General features: G+C 40.1%; 1 protein-coding gene across 1 annotated transcript; it reads right to left on the minus strand.

The window, feature by feature from the left end:
• Positions 1–5,160: 5,160 nt before the first annotated feature.
• npdc1a (neural proliferation, differentiation and control, 1a) lies at positions 5,161–27,428 on the minus strand. The gene is made up of 8 exons (XM_026174097.2): positions 27,050–27,428; positions 8,328–8,444; positions 7,813–8,028; positions 7,313–7,379; positions 6,804–6,885; positions 6,579–6,658; positions 6,340–6,439; positions 5,161–6,237 (listed from the first exon to the last, which is right to left on the minus strand). The coding sequence occupies exons 1-8, from the start codon at positions 27,159–27,161 to the stop codon at positions 6,166–6,168; spliced, it is 846 nt and encodes a 281-aa protein (XP_026029882.1). The 5' UTR covers positions 27,162–27,428; the 3' UTR covers positions 5,161–6,165.

A 27,428-nucleotide genomic window follows, 5' to 3' on the forward strand; every position in this document is an offset into this window, starting at 1 on the left:
GAACTATCAGTTAAAAATCTGTATTTGAATTAGAGGATTGTGTTACCGAAATAAAAGACAGTCTACAATTTTTATGATTGTTTAAAAAAACCCAGATAAAAATGCGATTATCCATAAGAGTTTACATACTGGGATAAAAGGATAAAGGAAAAGGCTACAGTTGCCAAGGTTATGGCTACTTTTTTATATTAAGCTTATTAAAACATTCGGAATGGAAAAAAACAAGCTTAACCATAAAACAATCCACAGCACTCGATTGAACTTCTCCCATTCACCCCCTATCAATGGCTATTCAAAAGCCCAGTACAGATGCGATCCCCCAGCGCGAATAGTTGGCCGCAGATTGCGGCAGGAAGACGCACTGCGGGAAGGGAGTGGGGGGTGCAATTGTACGACGAGGCCCCGGGGGCACCCCGGGGATTTCAGATCCCGAGATGCGATGGTCGGCCATTAGCTCCTTTTCACGTTGAAACAAAAAGTCCTCAACCCTTTGATTCCAATCCCCACACCCATCAACCCCCTCCCCAACACCCCCATCATCTGAGACACTATCCTGAAGTTTCGATGGAAGTTTCCCCCTAGTCTGCATGTCCCACTGCAGGGATTAACTGCAATATGACCAAAAGGTGTAAAACTGGTCAAGCTGTCTGCAGGCTGTATAATCAAGTTCTGCTGGAATATAGGTTGCATGTGTAGCGCCATGTGTAACATTTTTTCTCCTTGTGGCTTGAGGCCTTACCCCCCCCCCCCCCCCCCCCAAAAAAAAAAAAAAGAAAAAAGAAAAAACAGTAAAACACCTCAAACTCATGTCATTATATTCTTGGTGGTTCATGTGCTCTAGTTTAAGACGTTCTTGCAAACAAACAGAATTTCTTCTTTTGGAACTTCTGAAATTAGCTCATCACACTACATTATAACCAGCAGATGAGCACTTAACACACTTTCGGAGAGAAGTCAGTGGAGTAAAGGACATCAAATACCAGCTATACAAGCATTGTTCTGGGTACATGGACTTGGGGGAATAATTGTTATGCAAAAGACAAACACAGCAAGAGAGATAGGCTGGGCTAGAAAGAGAGAGAAAGGCACAAGAGAGCGCAGAGCTCTCAGGGTGCCCAAAGAAAAGGAGTGTTGGTGGTGTTGGGGGCAAGAGGGGGTGGAGGGTTTAGTGTTGAATGGCTCAGTACAGTGAGGAGGAGATGTGTGAGAAGAGTATCCAAGGATTTAGCTGAACCCCACCCACCCCCACCTCCCAAATGTCTCAGATCTTGCCTTTAGTTCTCTTCAAGACTCATCAGAGCCCTTCAGCACAATCAGAGGAGGGGAGAAAGTAAGAGATAAAAGAAAGCCTGCTGATAGGGTGGCAACGTGAATGTGTTGCACATCTCAACTGATCAGATCTGTGAAAGAAACACCTCCAACTTGAGTTTCATGACCCTTACTTGTGAAAGTAAATGTACTTGCTTTTTTTCTGGTCATGTCTTCCTTTTCTATTTGCAGATGCATGATGTGTAAAATGACTCACTTAACAGTAAACATGCACTTCTGGGAAGATCTTTGTGTAATTCCTGCAAGTAAGAAAGAACTTAAAAAATGTAATGAGTGTACCTACAATCTTATATTCAATCTGAGGGACTGCTTTCAGATTGTTGCTGATTTAATTGGTAGGATTCCTAAAATCCACCCTTCCTGTTGAGCAGCACTATCACTATCATCTCACAAACAAGTTTGATGGCATTTTGATTTCCCCCCTAACAGCCCTGCCGTTAACACCCATGTTCACACACCTCCACCCACTCAAGGTTTCATCCGAGGGCTGATGGCAGCCTTCTTCTCGCTGTCCACCAGCGAGCACAAAGAGGTTTACTGGCATTTGCATACATCTCAATGGAGGCAGAAGACTTGACACATCCCCTCCCGAGCACACACGGAAATTCAACCACATACACAAAACCCACAAACCTTTCTCTCCTACCACACACTCACTCACTCACACACATACACACTTTATGGGCGTAGTCAAGGTAAAACAAGGTCAGACAGGATCACTCAGGACTGAGGCAGAGTGGCAGCACTACATGCGTCATACTGCCAGGTTAAAGGAGAATGTATCTGTGATTGTTTAAACTGAGTCCTTCTCTATTCAGTCTGTTATTTTATTGTTATTTCTCCATATTTATGTCGACTATGGGTTAGTTGTTGTATTAGCAGGGAATATTTAGATGTCTTGTGGCATTTCATGAATATTTAGGATGAAAAATAAAGTTGGCTTTCAGTATTGTTTGATTGCACAGATTTTCATTTTTAAAATCTTTGAGTGTCCCAGAAGGTTGTAACATAGATCAACGTCCATTTTTATATACATTTTATCTAAGAGCGCAGTCAAAATGCCAATTTCTGTTATACTAAGTCATCACAGAAGAAAAAATGTGTTGTTGTATTTTCTATGATTTGATGTTTTGTTGACTTGCTCCAGTCAAACTCAAAAACAAATCCTTAGTCTTAAGAAATGGACAAAAGAAGAAGACCCATATTTGATCAACATCTGGATAACTTTCTTTAAAACTGCAAAATAATGCACTGGCTTTGGTAGAACATATAACTATGAAGCTTTAACTTAGTACGCCTACTATGATTCTGACAAGGGGCCACTGTTGCATCTTTGTCCTAAATTTCCTGTAATTTCTTTACTAAAAACACCCAAAAGAAGCTTTATCTGTGAAAATACATAATACTGTAGAAAAGTCTTGAGCCACACCTCATTTATTTTGCTTGAAAATTAGAAATCTGTCGATTGATTAATTGAAACTTGCAAGGATAATCGGGAAAATAAGAAAGTGTACTTTATTGATCCCCGTTGGGAAATTCCTCTCTGCATTTAACCCATTCACTCAGTGAAGCAGTGGGCAGCCATTGGGCGCCCGGGGAGCAGTGTGTGGGGAGGGTACCTTGCTGAGGGGTACCTCAGGGTAGCTGTTCAGGGGAATCGAACCCCCGACCTTCCGATCGTGGGGCCACCACTCTACCTACTGAGCTATCCCTGTGTTCTAGTTGAACAAGTTTGAAAGGTAATATTTAAGATAAGATAAGACTTTATTGATCCCACAACGGAGAAATTTTTGCATCACCTCAGCTCAGGTACAGATATCAGAAGGAAATACAAAAATACAAATAAGTACAATCAGTGAAAAAAGTAAGATAATACACTATATACAATGGTAGCATACACAGTATGTGATTATGGATATGGTTGGAAATATGGAAGACATAAACTATACAGCTTGACATAACTATTGTACCACTACTATTCCTATGTATAGACATGTACACACACACATGTACACACTAAATATACATATGTATACATATACATACATATATACCTGCACATGTCCATACACATGGAAGGTCCATTATGCATGAAGTGGTGACCATGGATGTTCACAGTGTCCAGTGACTTATGACATCGTGATTGAGGAGTTAGAGTCTAACTGCTGTTGGGATGAATGATCTGCGAAAGCGCTCCTTCCTGCAGTGAGGGTGTTTCAGTCTCTGACTAAAGGAACTTCTCAGCCCACTCACATACTCATGCAGTGGGTGATGTGGGTTGTTCATGATGGATGTCAGCTTTACTAACATCCTCCTCTCGCCAACCACCTCCACAGACTCCAGGGGACATCCCAGCACGGAGCTAGACCTCCGCACCAGTTTGTCAATCCTGCTCTTGTCCCTGTCTGTGCATCCACTCCCCCAGCAGGCCACTGCATAGAAAAGGGCAGATGCTACCCCAGTGTCATAGAATGTCCTTAACAGAGTCCTGCAGACTCCGAAGGACCTCAGTCTCCTCAGCAGGTGGAGTCGACTCTGGCCCTTCTTATACAGAAGTACCTGAAGTCTATGATCATCTCCTTTGTCTTGCCGGCGTTGAATAGGAGTACGTTGGTCTCACACCAGCCAACAAAGTCACTGATGACCCCCCTGTATTCCTGATCATTCCCGTCTGATATGCATCCAATGATGGCTGTATCATCTGAGAACTTCTTTAGATGGCAGTCGTCCGAATTATAACAGAAGTCTGAAGTGTAAAGGCTGAACAGGAAAGGTGGGAGAACCGTGCCCTGTGGTGCCCCCGTGCTGCAGATTACCACCTCGGACACACATTTGGTATGAACACCTTCATTGTTCAACACAGCCTGAACTCTTTTAGGGAAATGTTCTTATAATTTCTTTAAAGAGACTTCAGGAATAGTTCTCCAGGCTTCCTGAAGGACATTCACAACTCAAGTGGTGTGTTTGGGATCACTGTTGTGCTGAAAAATGAGAGTATTCCTAATCAGATGCTTTCTAGATTGATCCATGCACCATGTAATTCTAAGTCTGATCAGCCCCGCAGACCCAAACCATGATAGAGTCTCCACGTTTCACAGATGGATGTAGACACTCACCGTCTCCTGATATCATCAGGAGAGGCACCTCTCAGATCCTGTGTCAGGATTTTTTCCTCTTTAAGGATTTTTAAATTCTGTTCATCTGCTGTACATAGCTTTTTTTTTAGACCTGACACAAGTTCTCACAGCCCTCATTAGTACCTGGGCCTCTTCCTGGCCCAGGAACTGCTGGCAGTCCTCACCGAAGCTTTCCCCAGCTTGCAGTCTCCCATTACATCTGCCATTTTCTTTCAATGAAAACTGTCAAAACTAATTGAGAATGTCATCTATTCCTTCATTTGTCCAATTTCTTCAAATTATTTAAGGAAACACTGCACACCATGCACATATGTGCCAAGTACGTGCTAAAAACTCTTTCGGAATCACCTAATTGGGGCTAAAATGCTATTTTATGCCTGTCACACTGCATTGCTGTTGATCATTTTCTGGAAATTTAAGTAAAGAAATGGTAAAAAAAAAGTGTTTTAGGGGCAGGGGTCTAATAATAAAGTCTCTAAATAGACTATTTAAAATGTTTTGTTTTCCTAAGTTCTCTGTTATGTGTAGACTGATGCTTCAATTATTCATCATTCCTCTGAAAATGGTCAGAAATGTCTTCAGAAAGAATGCAATAAAGTCCAGGTCTATGGAAGCAAATTACTGAGGGGTGGCACAAATTTCTGCACATTACCAAATGTTATCCACAGAAATAAAAGGCTAAACAACGTCCATGTTGCATGTGGTAAAAAGTTTTAATTCCAGTAGTTAGTCTGCATGTACAAATATCTATAAAAAGTGAACACTATCACTCTTTGTATGTACAATTTGCAGCATGAGGTTAACTTGGGACTGCTAAGAGGCAAGAAAGACGATACAAGACAGAGATTATTACCACCTACACGTCTATCACAACAGCCTGTCTCCAAAATTTCATTCAAGTGCTTGGAAGTCACTTTTACTGTACATTTGTCCTGCAGCAATAGGATGCATACATACATACAGGAGGCAGAAAATTCATTGCAGCATTGCCATGTTTCAAACACTATACAATCAAACCATGCAAAATACATCACTGAGTACTTCATTTTCATTTCTATTCAATATATCTATAGTCTTAAAAATCTTCATGTGCAGCTTATGTGGATAAAAAACAAAAACAAAAACAAAAAAAAAAACAAACTCAACAACACTAATATTTTTAATTTTAAACCTTGTGTTTTGTTAGGGAGTTTTTCCTGGGTATCTGTTCAGGCTGTCGACTGTTAGAACGTTTTCAGCTTATTTATTTGTATCTGCATGGTACACTTTTTAGCTATAGTATCATATTCTTTGGAAACAGCTGCAGAATTTTAGGAAAATAACAAAGGTTGAGGAAGAAATCTTAACTTAGAGTTTGACATTTAGGTAGGACAAACACCTAGCGGGGTATGCAAACTTACATTAAAAGACAAAGTGGCTTCGAAACAGACACAGAAATAAATTAACAAGGAAACCACCACACATTTGTAGTATTAAAAGCCGTGCTGGGGGAGATAGAGTAAAGGGTGAACAGGAAAAAGTCAGTTTTATCACATCATCTTCTACCAGAATCCTTCATTTCGATGCATGCAGTGTGAAATTGCGAGGCATCTTCCAGAAAAATGGCTTGTATGCCTGTGTGTGTGTGTGTGTGTGTGTGTGTGTGTGTGTGTGTGTGTGTGTGTGTGTGTGTGTGTGCACACTGTAAAGTGCTCAGCATTCATTTTGCATTCCCCTGATAAGGTACAGCTGAATCATCAAACAGAGGGTTCTTCACCTCCATCTCTCCAGTCTGTTGAGAGAGCGCAGAAAATGAGCAGCCAGTCATAAAACATTAGGAATGATCAGTGCTGTAAATATGTGTATGCGCGACTTTATGCGTGCGTTTACTCACTGGTGCAAGTCCGGGACACTCGTATACTGTGAAGTCACCTCCCACCTCTTCCTCATCTGATGTGCCCTCAGTTTCACTGACTTTCTGTTCTGGCTTGTGACTAAAAAAACGAATCGACACTTGAGTTAATGTGGAGGTGATGGGGTCAAAGGGCACAGGGAAAGGATGTGGTTTAAAGTCTATAAAAAGGCACAAAGGTGTTGCAAAAAGAGAGAAAGACAAAATAGCAAATAATTTACTTTCCCATTGAGAGCATCTGCTGTTTTTGATGTTGATAGTGAAACATTTGAGCACTTTGGGCCAGAGTCTTATCTCCCATCTGTGGAGCAAACAAAAGCAGGAAGTGTGGATCACACATTTGAAGACAGAAGCCTCAGCTCACAAACCTTGTGGTTAAAGCAGAAGAAGAAGTGAGAAACAGAACTAATAATACCCGTTAGGCAAAGCTAGAGATGGGCGCTTACCGAAGTACCACTGGCAGATACACCCGCCCCTCCAAAAGCAGGGTAGTCTACCTTCTCGGCAAGATGTGATTCTTTTTGAAACCTGTGGGCATCATCAGCTTCTTTTAATACTTGAGGGGGTTTTCCACTTAAAAACAATCTTAAACACAACCTCAGAGCTTATGGTAGGTTATGGTGACAGCAGATTTAAGCAGGTTCTGATCTCACGGCCACGTCAAAGAGTTTCTGAATGTTCTTGCACAGCATGTGTCTTTATAACTTTAAGTTATTAAATGCATAAAACCAAACAGGACTAAACATTTCATAGATTATACTGCATGTAACTGTGTAAACTATTAGTTCTTTTTGACTTCAAAATGTAAAATAAATGACTGCTGTATTGTTGCAAACACACTAGATTTGGCTTTGTGTTGCACTCACTTCATTTCAAATGAGAATTTCATATTCTGGTAAACTTTATTCAGCAGCTTTCTCTTGCATTACTTCAGATTTTCGGTATTCACACTTACTTGATGTAGCAGACAGTAGCCAGGATCACTGCCACCGTTCCCACCACCACACACACAGAGATGATAACTGCAAATTGATACAAAGAAAGAGGTAAACAGAGGGGAACAGAGCCTGTTAGGGGCAAATAACAAGTAAGTGAGTGAGAAACTGATAACCACTGTGCTAGGCATTTATGATGGCTAATTTAATTACCTGTTAGCTAATTCGCTCAGTATAATTGGACATCAAAATGATACGCAACATTGACGACAGTGATAAGATCTTCTAAGGCAAACTTAGAGCTAGGAGGCAACAAAACGGCTTGATAAGAAATAAGACAAGGCCCAATTTTTTATCTGGTTACACCCTAATGTTGCACCAGAAACCTGAATTTCCTGCTAACAGAGAAAAGGTGTTTTTTTCCCTTTGTGGGTACACAGAGAAGCCTCTTGAAGCCTCTCGCTGCAAACATCAGGCCCCTTGGCACTGTTGTGTACTGAGTACATGAATTTATACTCACTAATAATTACGGTGTCTGCCATGGGTGCTGGCACAGGTATAGGCCCAGCGCGGCCCTCCACATCAGCGGTCCAAGGTTGTGGTGTTGCTGCATTAGAAGATGGAGCTGCAGTGGAGATATTCAGGCTTTCACTTAACATTATTCCCTGTATCTTCTTTTTGTGTTTGGAGGCATCCGTCTTGCTGTTTTTTCTATCTGTTCCGGAAATAATGGCGACTGGAAAGAGAGAGTAGGAAGCAAAAACAGCAACAGAGTCACAATCACAGGTTACAAGTAAAAGGAAGGAAAAGCATTATCTGATCAGTCAAAGTGCTTCACAGATGACTGTTATGCAATAATCAGACAGCTGAAATGTAACATGTAGCATAACATAATAAAAGAAACACTTCAATGGGACACAAAACACTCTATGAGCTTTAAAAAAACCAAAAAAACAATAATACTCAAGCCTCTGTCTCAAATGGAGAATAATGTGTGATTACCACTTCTATACGATTCTGCTGCATTTTTCTTACCTGGATGTTTGGATTGCTTTCTTGTTGTTTGTTGCTTCATCTCCAACACTTCCTGTCTCTCAATGATGGAGTGAAGGAAGTCAATTTCTTCATCCAGGTCATAGGCTTTAATCTTATCTAAAGATGAGAAAAGATTCAGACGTTTTACTGAGAGAATTAATGAATTAAACCACCGATTATAAAAAGCAGTAACAATCGCAGTGAAAGCCAAAGCCTTTAACAATGAACTCATTCATATAGCATACAAATTGGATAGTAACCACAGACTAATTTTACAGTGGCTTGCAAAAGTATTCGGCCCCCTTGAATTTTCCCACATTTTGTCACATTACAGCCACAAACATGAATCAATTTTATTGGAATTCCACGTGAAAGACCAACACAAAGTGGTGTACATGTGAGAAGTGGAACGAAAATCATACATGATTCCAAACATTTTTTACGAATAAATAACTGAAGAGTGGGGTGTGCGTAATTATTCAGCCCCTTGAGTCAATACTTTGTTGAGTCTGGGGCTGAATAATTTATTGGCAAAGTATATGCGCAAACACATACAAGGATTTGGTTCTGATCAATGGTGTCTCTCAAGCACAACAATGTTAGCAACACAATATATGAGCAACAAAGAGTGTACATAAAGAGCAGTTGCAGTCTGGCAGTGTGAAGCAATGTGACAGTTCAACTATATACTATATAATGAAATGAAAAACAGCAGCTAGAAGCTCATACGACACAATTAGGACAACATTACTCTCTTTGTCCAGCTGGTCTTCTCAGTTCCCAGATGTTTACACACTGTTGTGTCAGAGAGTTTGCTAGACAGTGGTCCTTTCCCATCTTATTGTAGAGACGTGTTAATGTACATTTTACACGTCTTCTATGTTCTATTGTGAATAAAATCTGGGTGTATGAGACTTGCACATCATTGCGTTTTCAAGTTTTGCAGAACGTTACTTGCATCAAGGCTTCCTCTCCTCCAACCGACTGACTATTTGGATTTCTTCTCTCTTTGTTTTTGTCATCTCTTTTCCGAAAGGTCTCAGAAACACAACTTTAAAGTTAATCCAGTTTAGTGACTGAAGGTGACAGGTGACTATTGTTGTAACCAGGGGAGGGACAAGCACGGAGCGTTTGCATATGGTTGAGGAATGTATGCATAGATTTGCATGTGTTTTGACTCTCAAGTGACAAACAGTGAGCATGCTCGTGCCTTCTTTTCTCCGGGGGACTGATTAAAAAGGACACAATGCTAAACTGTTGTTAACAGCCCTTTAGGCCAGACAATGAGTCACATTCTTGCAGGACAGCCAAAGGCTCCAGGGCGACCGGGGCCGAGAGCGTGTGTGTGGCCACAGGAGGAAGCACCGCAGGGGGGCAGGAGCAATCAGCCAAACCCTGGCTTCACTGGGATCCAGTTGCTGCCTTCACAATAGACCCCACAGCTCACTGCTAATGGTGATAATCAAAGAGTTGTTTCCCCCTGTAACACTTATCTGCTATATATCAAATGCTATAATTTGATATTATTGCTGTTTGCATATAATCCTAGTGAGACAAGAAGCCTCGAGTAAAATAAAGAATCAAAAGAATTAAATCTAACTACATGAACGATAATACATTATATCACCATTCAGCATTATTCCCATGAGATTCTTGTTATAAATAAAATTTATTTGATAGAGATGATGCTCTTTAAATTACAGCCAATTTCAATTTACAACTTTTTTCCTAGTTGAGTGTTTAAATACACAAAAATGTTTTACAGTATTCAATTACATAAAACTACAACATTATAGAGATAAATGACTACAATCAATACATATTTCTCAGGATCAGAACAGAAATATAATGAAATACAAATAAAAAGACACATTAAGTAGAATACTCTTTCCTAAAATCTTTACTGTGAAAGATTTAATACTTAATAGTATTTTAAGAGAAAATTAATGAATCACTCAAAGCGTTTGAGAGATTCTGATTTTTAAAGGTTGTGTCAATGATGACAATGAAGAGCCTTTTTTATCCATTCATCCTGTCTGATCCTTGAAGAATACCCATTCTATTTTTCAGCACAGGTTACTTTTCTCAGTCAACCCCTCACACAATCAACATCCTGAACAAATATTTAGCACAGCATGCATTTTAAAAACTCCCAAGGAGAAAAAAAAAGGCACGGAGAGCACCACTCAATCCAACTAAACGAATGCGTTACTACGCCAGCACTACATTAATGATTACAGTGTCACTTTCCCTCCAGAAGGCTGGCCATCTGGCCAAGCTAATGCGTGTGATATGACATGCCAGCACTTTCACTGAGTGCTTTGTTACTGTGTCACCCCCCCTCGCCCCTCCAATCACACACACCACCACAAAAACACTACCACACACACACAAACACACACATACACCATTGGCTATTTAGTGCACTCCATAGCAGGTGTCTGTGGAGGCGGGACGTACCATCTGTACCCTGCAGGTGGATAAGAGCACCAACTGTGCCTCTGTGGTCGGCAGGAGCGTGTGGAGATGTGGGTTTAAATTCTAGTGAAACACACAAGAGTAAGTAGAGCCTGGCTGGTGGTGTCACAAATGTGTGGTGTTACTAAAAAATCTGCAGCTGATATGTAAAAAAAAAAAGTAAATAAATAAATAAAAGTATTATATTTAGAAAAATCCCTCAGCATCCCACCGAGGCTAAGGTTGATCATTCACCCAACAAAAGTGGTGACTGTAAAATGTGGGTGGATTGTCACTCACCAAGTATGGACACCTCTCCTTCTGAAAGAGAGTTTCGCCACCGGCCTGATAATGACCCATAACCTCTTGCGAACACCCAGGGGGCAGTTGGGTACAACAAACAAACATTAAACATCTCAAAGGGCAATATGGGTCACACACACATGTGCTCTTTTCTTTTCCCACTTAAAAACCATTCACATTTCTTCCTCCCACCCAAGAAAATCACACATGTACACACAGACATGCACACTTACTTCCTCCTTTCCGTAAATGACTGACTTATCGGATTAGTCGCCTCGTTTGCAGGTTCTTGATTAATTCTACAGAAATGTCAAAAATACTATGACACAATTACATGTTTTCAGACCAAAAACGGAACAAAACAAAACGAGGAAGAAGCTCTCAAAAAAGTAAATATTTATATTGACTATATCACTGCTCCTTTATAAATTACAAGCTATAAAGCGATTAAACCTAGTTTTATGTCAGCATGCTTAGAAGCAGCAGGACAAGAAGTAACTGAGCTCTGGCCTGTTAATGTATAATCGGTGTGTCCTGCTGCCACCTAGTGTGTAGTTGAATTAATGGCGGTAGACAAGATGGAGACTAAGCGTCAATTCAGGGTTTTTGCAGCACAGTACTTTTTTTTTTTTTTTTGGCGCGACCTCAAGAAATTTAAGCCAAAAAACAAGGAGAAACCTGCCAGCATTGTAATATTATTTTTAACCTGACCTTTTTTTTTTTTTTTTTTTTTAAACTGGTCTTCATAATCATCAATCATAATAGACACACTTACTGCCTTTACTATCTGGAGGTGGCTCACACTTACATTCACTCCCAAATGTTTAATTCTGAGCCAGGAGTAAAACTAACAGTTGAAAATATTCTCAGATTTTCTAAAAATCTGTGACTAAACAGTGCTGGTCATGGCTCTGAGATCAGTACATGCTCTTTTCTGTGGGTTTGGAAAAAAGGTCAAGAAGACAATTAAGCCAGAGGAAAGAAACCAAAAAAAGGTCACAGTTTAATCAGAATCTTGTATTTACTTTATAAGGTGGTGAGTGGAGGGACTGGTGCGTAGTTAAAATGCCATTCTGCCACTTCATCTCTCAAGTTGGTTCCTGTGTACTTTATAATTGTAGCACCGAGCCATTATCCACCTGCTATAAAAGTTAGTCGCAGCTGAGTGCACGCTTTTAGGTCAGTGCGAAACCTAACCAGCAGAATTTCTATCACAAATAAAGAGCCGCACCTGTTTTTCCATGCATACTTACACAAAATGACGACGCCTACTAATATAAAGAGAAAATAAAAGTCGAAGAAGCTGGCAATAAATCACGCAGAATGCGCTGATCTTTTCTCTGATCAAGTCTTAGAAAGGCGATTTTTAGAGGTCAGTCAGTTATTAAAATCTGCAAATATTCATACTGATACTGTTATGTAAAATAACTACACAAAGCAGCAAACCCAGCATAGCAACAGTAGCTGTAAAAATGAAAATTTAATTTCAGGTATATAATAGACAACAGAGCCAAATTTATTTGATTTCTATCAACTTCTGTTTCCTGATTTTCAAATGTCAAAAAAAAACAACAAAAATAACAAAAAACAACAGCTGTAATATTTGCTGAGGGCAAATGTTCTGATGGTAAAACTGATAAAAATGAATCACGTAAACTGATAAAATGAGTCATGCTTCTTTCTCTGGTACATTCACTACATGTACAAAGTACTGGGCCACAGTCCCACCTAGCCATGCAGTCTGCCTTTACAAACATCTGCAAAAGAATGGGTCATTCAACAGAGCTCAGTGATTCAAGTGTGGTACTGTATTAGTATGCTACTGCTACTGCAAGAAGTCAATTTTGTGGAATACCTTCCTAGGTATTCCACAATCCGCTGTAAGTCGGATTAATGCAAAGTGGAAGCATTCAGGAATCAGAGTAGAAGTAATGCCAAGGTGACCCAGTACTTTTTGACCACTTAGTGTTGAGCATCATACACATCATTGATGATTTACAGGCTGTAAAACATGTTACATGGGAGTTATTTTACTTTAAGTTTTACAAAAGTAGAACAGCAGGAGTGGTATAAATGGCGGGATTGATTAACTATGATAAATCTGTATACGAATAACATTGACAAAAAAAGAGCATCAAACTAGCTCACTATGTTTTTACACACCACGCTGCATTTAATCATTAGCTCTTATGAATCTATGCTCTCCTCCACAATGTCTCTTTTGTCCCGTCTTCCTCCCCTCACCTCAAGCCAGTCGCGGCTGATTGCTGTCCCTCCCTGAGCCTGGGTCTGCCAGAGGTTTCTTCCTGTTAAAAGGAACCTTTTCCTTCTCCTTATAGCAAAATGCATGCTCAAAGGGATTTCTCTGTATTATTGTAGGGTCTTACCTTAGAATTTAAAGCACCTTAAGGTGAGCTGTTGCTTTAATTTGGCGCTTTATACATAAACAAAACGGAATTAAACTGAATTTCAGATGGTGATCATATTTTTTCTTATTTTTAATACAGTGTGCCTTGTTAACATTTCATCGAGTCACAGAAAAGAAAAACAACAACAACAACAAAAAACGAGCTCATTTGTAAACAAACTGAAATAATGGAAATTCGGGTTACAATTTTTCTCGCCTCATCTTACAAAAGTATATGGCTGCAGGATATTTTCAACTGTCAGCATGTCATGGCCTTTTTGTTATTGATGGCTTGGTTTTATGTTGCATTATACAAGTCAGTATGAGCATGTGTACCTAACGCGGGGGGGGGCAGTCTCACATAGCTCCATGTAGATATAAAAGGCCTGAAGAAAGCGATTGCTGTGCCTTTAGCATATACGGTTTCACAGCAAGCATGCAATCAGGTGACACAGCTTTCAGTCATACTGTGTGTTGACAAATGGCAGTGCACACCTCTATGTCAAACACAGGCTGGCCCAACAATAAACAATAAAAAAGTGCTGCTTGCCTCGCTTGCTCCACTTCCAGTGCTTGCTTACAAATAACTTTGAACAGTAGAAACTCGACAGTCGACTGTCACCATAGAGGCGAACAGTCACACAACAGAATTTTGATCTAAAAATGTAGGTAATCACTCCTTTAGTTGGAACAATAGGAATGACCTCAGAAGTGCAATATGCAGGACGTAATATAGCAGAGGTAGCCACAGCCCCGTGCAAAGAAAATATACCAAAAACCTACAGACTGTATGAATGAATCTGTTACAGTTCCTTTTGTGTGTGTTTGAGGACATGTGCATTTGAATGTGAAAATGAGAGAGAGACTCATGTGGATCAGTGTATTCTGCAGTGTATTCCTAAAGTGGTTTATGTAACCACTTTAGGAAGCTTAGAGACCTATGATGTACTAGATTCACAGCACCACATACGTAAACATCACAGAGACACAAAAGCAGAAATGCCACCCAACATTAAAGTAACTATACTAACCGATTGCATCTTATCATCCCAGCGGACAGTTAATAATCCTCTCTCCTTCTGCATGATGTGACCTTTTATCCGCTGACACTTATCTCCCCCTCTTGTTTACCTCGCTCTCTGATGCTGCTGAGAATAATTTGAGCCAAGTTCGCACTGGATCCTCTCCTGCTGCAAATCTATATAAATTATTAATCCTTAAAAAGCCACATGTGGCCCACCAGCTGACATAAACACACACACGGTTCAAACACGCAAACGTTCACGCTCCTGAACACAAGATGCTGCCTTTTCTCTGTCCAACGTCTGTTGTGAAACGTGGAGTGCGTGTCAGCAGTGTAATGCCACGTCATGAAAATCTGAAAAATAGCATTTATTTCTGCAGCTTGGCTCTTTCACTGAGAGATATTGGATTCAGTGATGGAGATGAAGGTTAACAGAGACAGAGAGAGAGAAAGGCATGTCATCTGAGTGATTAAGGCCGCCAGTGCGGGGGCACTGCACGTGTGTGTGCGTGTTAGATGTAGCAGGGGCAGGGACGGATTACAATACAGAGAGAATCAGCCTACGCCATAGTTGCCAGAGGCATTGGAGGAAGAAGAGGGGGGTGAGCGAGGACCACAATAAGATGCCCTGGCAAAGAATCACACCATTAGGATAAGACATTAGCATGTTTGCCTGTTTATTATCAGAGAGAAGCAATTTGAACCTCACACAGGTAACCAAACTTCAGAGTGTTATTACAATATGCACAAAGAACTAGTCCAAAATTCTCAGTTTATTCTTGTCAAGCTGATATATATATTTTTTTATCTCAGTTTTAACTCTGCGAATCCAAAGACTGGAGAGTGACGTGCATGGCAAACAGTCACAGAATTCAAATGTTCCTAATTATTAGCTGCCCTTTCACGTCAATGATTAATGATTTTGTCAGTAAAAATTATATACGTTTTTAAACTAGCTGATCATTTCCATCCCGTGCACTGGTTTTATCCTGGTGCTCCAGTTTTTCCCACAGTTGAAAAACATGCTGACAGGCTTAATGAATTAAAGACGCTCACACAGTTTATTTCAACAGTTTTACTTCCTAGTGCTTAAAAAAAAAAAGGTTGGAAATGTTTGAAGATAACCAAACAAAATTACAGTTGTTCAGTAGAAGAAAAAGACTCGTGAGATTATCGTGTGGTGGATAATATCTAACAACACCACATTACTTCTGTCTTAGTTAAGTCTTTAAAATCAAGTGCTAGTTTGAGCTGTAATGTCCTCACAGGAACTGAGGAGTTTGTGAGCATAGTAAGTGCAGAGCCGTGTGAGAGCACGCTTATCTTTTTTCCCCCCCCACATACCATAACGCACGCAGCGTCCTTCCTCACTCTCCTGCAGAGGAGATCGGCAGGGACCACAATCTGAAGAACCACGCTTGCAGGAGTCGCGCCCCTGTTTAGCACAGACTGAGCGACACCCGTGGGCTGCATGAGAGGAGTGAAAATAAGTCTCATCAGCACCGCAGTCACACTGATGTGATGCAGAAACGATGCTTTTAACGTGGCGGTGAAATAGCGCTCTTCACGTTGAACGAATAAGAAATGCTTCACCATTACTGTCAGTCCTTTTATTAGTGTCTCTGTTTAGAAATAAAAGACCTGCTGTGGAACACAGTGTCTGTTGATGTCAGAGTTACATCACAGCTTCACAGAGATTTGGAAAATTGTTTTAAGAGTTCAATGTAACCTCTTAGGTTTAATATTGTCAGTAAGAGAGCCACACTTTTTATAGCTATCTGGATTTTATAACGCGGTGAGCCCCACCTGTTTGGCCGTCGATATCTGGTTAATCACTTGACCTGATTACTGCCGGTTTCACAGAGCTGCATCTGGATATATACACAAACAGCATGACAGACACACAAAAGAGGGAGTGGGTCACAGAACCACAGCAGGTGTGTTGGTGGCAGAGGGCAAGTGGAGCTCTGGTATGTTATCAGAGTGGATAATGAGCCCAGCAGTGCTGCACAGCTAAAGGTGAACAGCACAGCGGGCAGTGGTGCCGGCTTAATGAACACGAGGAGACTCCAGTATTTCCAAAGAATAACAGGTCAGGGCTGGTCAAGTATACAGTGTAATATACGACTACTGTAAAAACTTGGCTCAAGCTAGTGAGGCTGCCACAGCAGGGACTGAGTTTAGGCTCCTAGGAAAAGGGTGAAGGTGCAGCATTGTAGAGCAGGGGTGTCAAACATTAGGCTCAGGGGCCTTTCATTTACTGCAGGAGCATTTCTTCATCATGTGGAAAAACTGGCACATACTGTTGAAAGTGCGCTGACAAAATAGGGAGTTTGAGTGGCCCACTTAAGATCAAAGTGAGCTACATGCGGCCCATTACGTAAAATCAGTTTGAAATCCCTGCTGTAGAGGAAGGGATATGCTGTACTCATAATGTACGGAAGAAAGGAAAAGAGTGCACTTAAAGAAAATTTCATCTTGATTATCTTGTTTTCTTAACAGCTGTAACCCAAATTTGTATCTGAAAATAAAATTTGATTACCAAAAACATCACAAAACATCAAATATTTAAGAAGTTAAATATGACATATAAAGTTAAACTTGTTTACCACCATAAAAACACTCAGAAAACCATTGGCGTAAAAGCGAGATCACAAACTTGCAATTTTTTGTTTGCCGCTCATTTCCAAACTGGTACTGCTGATCTGTTCAATTCATTTCTTCTCGTCATGTGGATATAACCCAAACGTTTTTTTGGTCCATCTTTGTTAAATTCATCACATTTTCAAGGCAAAATTTATGAAGTGATTTAAAAGATTGTAGGTGAATTAGATGATTCATTCTTTGAATAATAAACTTTTTTTTTTTTTTTTTTTTTAAACAGACTTACAGTGAAAGTCTTTACTCAATGAAAATCTGACACTCTCAACAGCAGCACATACACATAACACATTTGACAAGGTTACACACTGCCACGACTTTGCAATCGGCAGATGGGCACACATCCACATCTTCTTATGTCACTGACTGGCCTGGCCTGCGAGTGAAGGGCGAATGTGTAATCTGAGAACACTGTTTGACAGACAATATCTGGAGATAATGGAAACCATGGGCTTATTTTTGTGAACCATTGGTGGCTGACAAAAAGAAAATGGTTTATTAATCATCTATTAGCGGGAAAAGCAAATATTTAATTATGATTTGCTTTAGAGTAGCACGCAGGTAGAAATCTCCCTGAGCATCCTCGATTCAAAGTCACACTCTGTTCTCTCCAGTTTGCACTGAAAAGCAGCAGCGCTGTCACCTCCATCTTTCACCACCTGCTTAGTTATTCCACAGCACTGTGAGTGTAGCATGCTCATGCACCAAATTCCCCTCATTTCTAATTACAAGATTAGAAGTTCTCTCTGTTGCTTCTTTCCACTTCCTTCAATCTATAACCTTACAGGGAAAAAAGCATCACTAGAAAGAGCTTACTCTGTCCTTGTCCTTTTATGCAACTGCAAAAACTTACTTAACTGACTGAGTACAGCTCATTGCTGGGTATGTGTTTGCTGTAAGACCATGCAAATGCACTTAATTCAGAATTCGCCAAAATTTAGATCGACTTTCTTTTTTTTTCTCCATGTGAAAACAACACTGGTAGCTCCTATTCTTACTCCCAAAGACAAGCACAGAGCCAGTTTCGGTTTAAGAATGCATTCCTCTTCTAAACAGCCTTTCAAGCTTATCTGTCCTCTCTCATTCTCTCTCCCAACAATCATCAGTCAGTTTTCTTTTTTCCTTCCACCAATTGTTTATTTATTTAACACCTCTTTGATCACAAGCCATTTAGGCCCAGATTAGGTGTTGATGAATGCACTCATGTCACAGATCAAATAAGCTGTTCTCATCTGTAAATGTGAGTTAATCAGTCCACTACTTTGGTCCCGAGGTGCTTTGGTTGCCAGTGGATGAAGCCTAATGCTGTGGTTCTCAATGTAACAGCACAGGACAGCAGTGCTCTAAAATTCTGCCATATGCTCAGAAATGTTATAGCTGCTTGCGGCAATAAAATAAATAAAAGCAAACCACAGTCATCACCATGTGGCACAAATCATTATCAGGCAACTTAAGAAATGATGATGATGATGATTTTATACCTTTAGACTTAAAGAAAAATGTAATTTTTGCCTCCATCGTGCAGTAAATACTGATGATGAAGTGAAAGAGGTTACGATTTCTACTGAGTCACTCCAGAGTCTCTGGGGTTTTTTAAGGAGTCAAGTTTTAAGCTTCAAATTTGTTTCTTGGACTCTAGTAGAGTAGCTTTGCATGATTTACTTTCAAAATTATCCTTATTTATCTTACACTGGCTCCTTGACAAGTCATTTTAGCTCCTTGTCCTTTTTCTCTTTATGTCAGATTTCTTCCACTTTTAGTCCAAACGCCAGTTAGCAGGGGCTTGTGTGGACCAGAGTTGACCATATAAGGATATGTGCTCTCATGACATCATACAGAGCCATGGGTACAAAAAACCCATAGTGTAAACTAAACATTTGTAACAGAAACATTGAGTAACAGAAATTACTTATACTGGCCTTAGCATATGAAACACTGTAACCATTAAAAAAAGCTCACATCCCTGTAATGTTCAAACAAAATTACACAAGACAATTCTTCATTTGTTTGTCATATAAATTTTACAAATGTCAACAAAAGATAAGAACAATTTCATTCCTGTCAAAGTTAGGGATCGGGATTTTTTTTCTTTATTTTTAGCATCCTGATTATAATAAGACTGCTAGAATTTCAGCACTTCATCTGTTATTCATCATGTGGGAAGTTAATGTGCTGAAACCTACTGCAGTCACATGAGCGAGGAAAATTATTCACCTCACGCACAAGCAGCCATACATACACAAACCCACTCTCCGTGCTCATGAATGTGTGAGGCTGACAACGGAGCGAAAATGATGGTGAGAGGTGCAGCAGTCAAACAGAAACTGCATGCATTACCATTTTCTAGCATAAAAAGGTTTATACAATAATTAATCTGCAGTAGTAGGCCTTTGGTTCTCCAGAAAGCCAAACCGCAAATACATATGATGATACTTTTCTAAACACACCTGAACAACATGGCCCTGAGTGCTTAATCCACTGCATTATGAGAAATAGCTAAGTAAATACATGCAGTGGGCATTAGTTGAAGTGTACCGTATTTGCCTAATGCTGAACATATGTTATTAAATCAGCAGAGATGTGTCCCAATTTGCTTCTGTTCAGTCTACAGGCATCGGTTTTCCTCGCGTATGTTCTGAGCTGTCAAGGCCACCATAAATGAACAAACAAAGATGCTCAACAACATGACAATCGTATGACCAAGCTGCTCAAATCTGTTTGCGGCTGTGACAAAAGGAGTCATCGAAGTGAACGTCAAACAGGCAAAGAGGTGGCCTTGCGTCCACACAGTGTTGATGCTAATTAGGAAGCTCAGTTAAGATGACAAAGGAAGAGGAATATAAAACAAGACAGAACAAGAGATGGAGAATGGATACACATTAATAATATAGATACACATTTGAAAAAGCAGATTTTCTGCACTAGATAAGGACGTTTAGTCTCAGCTAAGACAGAGGAGGTGTGAAAAAAAAAAACATTATGCAACTCAGGGACTCAGAAGTCCTTGGAACAAGTGAAAAATGACTTTACTAACCATCTGCTGCTGCTGTTGCCAGGCTGTGTGCTAAGCAGCAGCTTTGCCAGCAAGAAATGAGAGGCAAGCAGAGGCATTCTCACACAGCCTGGTACACACCTACACTCCCAGACCAACACTAAGACACATGCACACAAAAAATCTTTGATTTTTTTTTTCTCTAACTTTTGTCACATTACTGTGTACACATTTAAGCTGTTCTACAAATACAGTAAAATAAACCACACAGCCATGTGTGTGAATGTAAGCGAGTTAGAGGAAGCAGGAAATGGGTATGCCAGGAGGACCATACACTCCCATTGTGTTCATTTCCTGACCCTTTGATAGCAGACAGGAAGCAGCCCAACAGTCCAAATCAAGTGAAAACATTAAAGAGGTCTGTGCACAGCTCCTCACTTGATATAGTCCCCATGGATAGTAAATTTGACTCGATTTGAGTGTTTTTATGCTTGCATATGCGGCTTTTTGGAATTCTGTTTATCCACTATGCTCTAACAAATGCCAACAACATGTTTGTAGTGGTTTGTTTTCCCTGGCATCTGCTGGAAAAAGACCTGCTAATGTACGCTACCATGGAAGTGGATTACAGCAGAATAATGTAACACGAGCCAATATGCTGGTCAAGTCATTATAAAGAGCCTCAGAACAAGGATGGCTGTCAAAACCTCATTCTGAAGGAAGTGAAATGGGAAAATCATGCTAAGAGAGAACAGAACAAAAGCCAGCCAACATCCAAGGAAGAACTTTGGATGATAAAGTTGGGCATTTCAAATATTGACTTTCTAGCTTGTCAGAATTCTGCAAATTTGGTCTTTGCCTTATCTACTGCATTTCCATTTATGCATGCACATCTCAACAAATCCAAACACCTACTTTCCATTTTCTTCGCAAAATATAAAGAAATTAGCTAGAAAAAAACCCCAAACACATTAGGACATTTTATACAGCTGGGATAATTTCCCTTTTCTGCAGTTAAATGATTATAAGGTCGAAGAAAAACAGACTCAACAGAAGTTTTTACCCACAGGCCGTCAAACATGCCCTACCTCCACCCTGATTGGAGGATAACTGTACTGCCAACACTCATGGACATTACACCTCATATATAAACCAGATTTCTATTTATACTTCAAAGCAACCAACATCCCTACCTCTTTAAACTGTATTTATTATAACCTTATTTAGTATAGTTGCAACAGCACCCCCCTACTCAATGTGCAATATCACTGATCACACTGCACCTGCTCCTCAGATGGCATGTATGTATATATATATATGTAAGCGTGTATGTGGAAATATGTGTGTGTATGTATGTACGCATGCATACATGTATATATACACACATATATGTATGTTTGTATAGGTGTATCCGTATGTTTGCAGGTGTATGTATAACTGTAAATGTAAATTTGTCTGTGATTGTGTAAATACTTATGCTATTGTGTACTTCACACACATGGAGAAATGCCAAACAGCCTTTCATTGTTCTTGTAACAGTGACAATAAAAGCTATTCTATTCTATTCTATTATTTAAAACCACTTCTGATTGGACATAGAGGCAGTTTGTCAAGTGGCAGCAACGTATAGGTTTCAGAGTCAGCTTTATTTATCGCAGAGACAGAAAAAGTGGACATATTAACTGTTCTGTAATCCCCAACCCACTTGCCTCATTTCTCAGAAAACCATGCCAAAAACCCTGAAGCCAAAATATAGAGCTGTACGTGGCTATAAATGGCTGAGGTTGTGAAAACTGTCTACATTATCATTTTCAGTAGCGTAGGTGTTAGTTTCCCTCGGTGATCTGGTACGATGACTCACCTAAAATTAGGGTGGAAAATGGGGCATGATTTACACCTGCTAGTCATGCGAGCAAAAGCTCAAACAGACATGCAGAAACACAGGCAGTCGTGCTCAAAAGACAGAGGCAGGAAATACACTGGTAGCTTAAGGCAAATTACATTTTTTTATTTATTTTTTTTACATGATGGAAAAATGAGGTCGAACAAGGTTTTGTTTTATACTACTGCCAATCAGGCCCATACCTCATCTGGCTTATCACAGTCTGCCATTTATATTTCTGTTCCAGTAACTTCTGTCATTTTAGACAATGATGAGTCTAACCCATTACACGGGAGACAATTACTATGTCATTATCATTAGAGTGAAGCAAAGCAGCACATCCCACAGCGAACAGAACAGAGGTTAAAGTGATTAAAACAATGGCGGTGTGCAGGCAGCAAATGAAAGCTCCTTTATTTTGTCATTTTTCCCCCATTTTATTTTTCATGGTCATCTTGTTTGTTTGCTCCTGGCACGATCAGTTGTTGCAGTACAATATTTCAAATATCCATCCTACGATATTCATTTAGTGAGTCTTATAAAATATTATATATTAGATTGACTAGTGTAAATAATATCGATCAATAGAGGCAGGCATTCCTTCTAACTATATGCACAACGGAAAGAGTGCAGTGAAACCCATGCATGAGGTATTGCTAGTAGTTGTATTTAAAATCAGGCTAAACCGATGCAGACATTCTTGTTAAGGATGTGGCTACACGCAAATGCAAACCTGCTGACAGAGAAAATTTGGTGCTCTGAATTTTCACCTTTTACTACACAGCAGTAATCAAAAGAAAGAAGTGCAGAGAAACTAATTGAAGGTAAAATTCTGCTGACTCGGGTTTGATCAAACGTGTGTGTGTTTGAAATTAGCTAATTGTGGCTTACAGCGCGAGTGAAATGAGTCAGCAAAATACACAGCCGACTTGGGGGATGTCACACAGAGATATCACTGAAAATGATCATCTGGTTAGGGGGAAAGCACTGAGGTCACTGCAGCTCCCACATATTAAGACGATGCTTTCGAGTAAAAATTGTCAACGTAACATCTGGGGCTCCGTGCAGCTGTGTCTTGGTTGTTCAAAAGTTCATCTGACTGTAGTAAAAGGCTTTTAGCTTATATGTTAGGACCAAACTGGACTGCACTGGAGTGAACTGGAGCAGAGTTGTTGGGGGAAAACTCTGTAAAAAACCCAGGAGAAATAAAGACACAATGAGACAAGGTTACTTTTTATGCTTTAACGTGCGCACGGGTGAGCTGCAAAGAACAACTCACGTCGTGAACAGAGGCTTGGCACTTTTTATAGAAAAGACAATGAGAACAGGATAAGAAAATAATAAACAGATAAAATAAACAACTCCATATGTGGCGCTAGTCTCGTCAGCAGAGAGCTGGGAGAAAGCTGTGAGAGATAAAACAATCTAAAACAATATGTCCTCGCTGGGAAAGTCTAAGAGGATAATTCTAAACTAATCTAACCATAGACAAAGGGCAGAGAAAAGGCATCTTTGTACATTTAAAAGAAGGTAAAGAAACATAGAATCATTTTCCACTAACAAGAGTGAATGAATGGATGTTGAGAAAAAGAAAGAAACAAGCACACAGAGTCCTTCATTTCTTGAAAAGATAGCTCTAGATGCTCTGTAAGTTAATTTTGGCCCTTTAATTTCCCAGAGAGGTCTGCTAGTCCACAGAATGCTCTCAAATACGAGGGGGAGTGGGAGCTTTAACGAAGCCACTGCAGCAAAACCTTGGCTGGTCACTTATTTTTCCAGACAAAGACCTCAGTGAGATACATCAATATTATTGGTAAGTGTTTCCTGGCCACTGTGTAATTTCAATAATTTTCCCTTTCTCTACCGAGTGACATCTAATCCCACCAATGACTGCACAAACCACATAACAGGTTCATATGAAACCAGAACGAGCACTTTCTTATCTCTGATCTGCATTTTGTCTTAGAAACAGAGTTCATAAAGACTCCAATTAAAATAAATAAATAAATAAATCACGGTATCTGTGCAAATCGGTGTATGAATTTGGTCATTTTGCTCAGCAGATGCTGAGTAGCCTAAAATAACTACTATTTCCTTACTGTTTTGAACAGAAATCCCCTTGCAAGCCCTAGTTAATCCACTTGTCTTGTTCCTCATTCCAGACAGATTTTTTGAGCTCATGTTTCCTGAAGTCTGCTCAGCAGTGTCACTGACTGTACAGGTGATAGACCGCTTCAGTTATGTCATTTCTAAAAGAGCAGTTTTGTTTTTAAACCCAAAGGAAAACACAAATGTCTTTACACACATAGCAGGTCTTTAACCGTATCCACATGTGAACATACTGTATGTAAGCTTTACCTCGTAAGAATATACAGTGATACCAGACAGTGTATATTAACCCAGTGAGAGTTGTTTAATGTCCTGTGTTTTGTTTTGTTTTTTTAAATCAAAAGACAATACTTTATTGATCCCCCAGGGATCAATAAAGTATTCTGATTCTGATTCTGATGAGTATTGTTGCTGTGCGTGTTTAAAGGAGAGCGCGTGTGACAGCGAAGATATAGATCCTAATCCTAGTGGCAGAAACAGCCGGAGGCAGAGGCTTTCTGAATACTAATCACTCCAACTCTATGTGGGTTTAATGAATGACAAACTTGGCATTTAAGTGTGGCAGCACAATAATGACCAGACTCATTCTGAATATTGAGAAGTGGAGATGATGCTTCTAATATGAAATGCTAAAATTAGACAAACAAAGCTTTTTTTTTTCCCGAGTGAAAAAAGGTGACTCTCCTGGCGTTGCTAATATAGTACACACCCCTGAGCCTGAATTACACAACAACCTCTGCGTGCTAAATTTATTCTGTATCTTGGCCACCAGGATAGACATACTTTATGTTATCAGTTGGTTAAATTGAGGTTTTGGATTACTTCCATCCCAAAAAACCCCAGTGTTCAGTGAAAGCTCTATGGCTTACTTAAGCACGATGATGATGTGTCAGTGCCTCCTGAATAAACCACCTGATTACATTGGCCCATTCCCAGTCTCTACGTCTACAGTCTTTTAAGGGCATTTCTCCGCAACAACAGCGACGGCTTTGGCCTTTCCCGTCATCAAAATGTTAAGTCCGCTTTCCATAAGTCTTCTCTTCATGCACAAGAAAGATCATTTTGCTTCACAGTTTTAGCTTTCTGATGTCAAACACATGTCTTTCAAGGGAAGCTAGTAAGCGTATAAACTATCACTGAAAGAGCAACCAAACCTAATCTTATAGCTCAATAGAAACCTGAGAATTTAAAAAAATATTCCATCCTAAAGAAAGTAAAGAACTGGTCTCAACATATTCAGCGACCACTTCTTTAAATTTTTGACATTCAAGCAGCAGTTTCTCAAATGGCCTTGGCTACCAAGAAAGCATAAGACAGAGCAAATTCACACCATTTGGAGCCCAGGGGATGTCAGTGAAGTCTGCAAGGGTTTACTGCTTATTTACATAATTTACATCTATTCCAGGAATATAAAGAATTGGATATATTCACATTACTATGGGGCATGTTATCGGCAAGAATCTGTTGACACGTATAATGATACAGGGTTGTGAATCAGTATATTGCAATGTGTATTCCATTAATTCAGTGGCATTAAAAAAGTAAACTTTTCAAAGAAATGAGACCTAACAGGACACGGGGCAACACAAATGAACCACTGGCTGCTACAAATCTGTTAAGTAAACTATGATTTACACGTAGATGAATCAACACAGTGTTCTAAAGCTTACTATTGTACTCAGCTGCATTTTCTTATACCCAAAATCCTGTCTTGACTTGTAACAATATTAGTCTTTTGCTAGAAATTACTCAGAAGTAGCCACAGAGTGGCAGAAACAACCTGGCTACTGTTATTGGTCCTTTTTTGTGGCAGTCATCATTAAGGTGCAATTCCATCTTTCTTGGGATGTCAATCAAATAGCCATTGGCACTGGATTATTGACAGTAATTCCAGAAATTCCATGAATATCACGATTACTGTTAGTACCGATGTATCACAGCATCCCTTTCTGCTGTGACTGAAAACCAAGAATTTGTACTGCATTTCGTTTAAAGCTTTCATTTCTCCAAGCCGTCGTACATCAGTCAAAGTCCATTCACACTGCACATGCAATACTTCAAATGTAAACACTACGCACATTTCATTTGTCACAAAGCACATCAGAGCACACGCCTTGAACAACCACTTTAAATTGAAAACAGGCTTCTTCTTTTTACACATTCATTCTTATAGAAATCTAAAAAATATACATTAACATCAACAAATTCATACTGGTTTGGGTCAATAGAGGCAGTCAATGTTGAGTATAGTGTGTGTGTGCATGTGTGTGTGTTGATGGGTGCATGCCTTTAATAAAAGATAAAGATTACATGAATCCAGCTGTTGGTTCTCCCACGGGTTTTCTGCATTAATGGCTGAGAAGCAGATTATCGCCCCTGCACATATTAACAGCAACCATCTCTGTGTGGTAAAACATTAGACACACACACTCACATATAAACCTGCAGCCTGGTAGTTCCCACATACTTAAAAATTGCCCACTTGGTTTACACATCACTTCATTTGTCTTACATTTTATAGGGTTATTGTGACATTAACAAAGGTGCAATTGTCAGCACAGAACAGCCTGAGTAACCTGACAAGGAAGGAAATTTGAATTTTTGGCCTTTGTCTTTCCATTGTGCTCTTGTCACTCATTCAGATTCACACGCACTTGCTTAACCTGCCCTCAGCAGCAAGACACATACACAACCAAACGAACACCATAACCAACAATTAAAGTGTGAACAAATCACACTTGTATAGTTGCACATCTCTTCCCCGCGTTAATAACAAAAGCTCTTTGGTGACACGTCCTAGTAGCGTTAATTGGAGCGACAGACAGTCGCGCTACAGCTGAAAACAAGCTCAGGCCACGGATGTTAAGGTGTCCCGTTGGGGATTTACCTGGCAGTCTAGCGCTGACGGGGATGACACAGAGGAGGACCGCGGAGAGCAGCGGCAGCAGCAGCGAGGCCCGGCGCCTGCGCCCGCACCTCGGGCTGGAGAACAGCAGCATCCTTGGGTCTTTTCGGGGACGTTGAACCGCAGACGGGGACGGGGTTTGTTGTCATTCCCCCATCACTTCTTCTTCTTCTTCTTCTTTTTTAAGGTTTTTGTTCTCTGATGCAGGAGAGCTTCAGCGCAATGAGCCCACAGCGATAAGCCGAGCACGTCGCACCGAAGTGCAGTCACACACACACTGCGCACCGTAATCCTTACAGTGCTAAAGATAGCGGAGCTTCAGGCAGGGGAGGGGAGGGTATGTGTTTGACGTGCTGCCTTC

Source organism: Astatotilapia calliptera, chromosome 7 (assembly GCF_964374335.1).
Source record: "Astatotilapia calliptera chromosome 7, fAstCal68.1, whole genome shotgun sequence".
Taxonomy (NCBI): Eukaryota; Metazoa; Chordata; class Actinopteri; order Cichliformes; family Cichlidae; genus Astatotilapia; species Astatotilapia calliptera.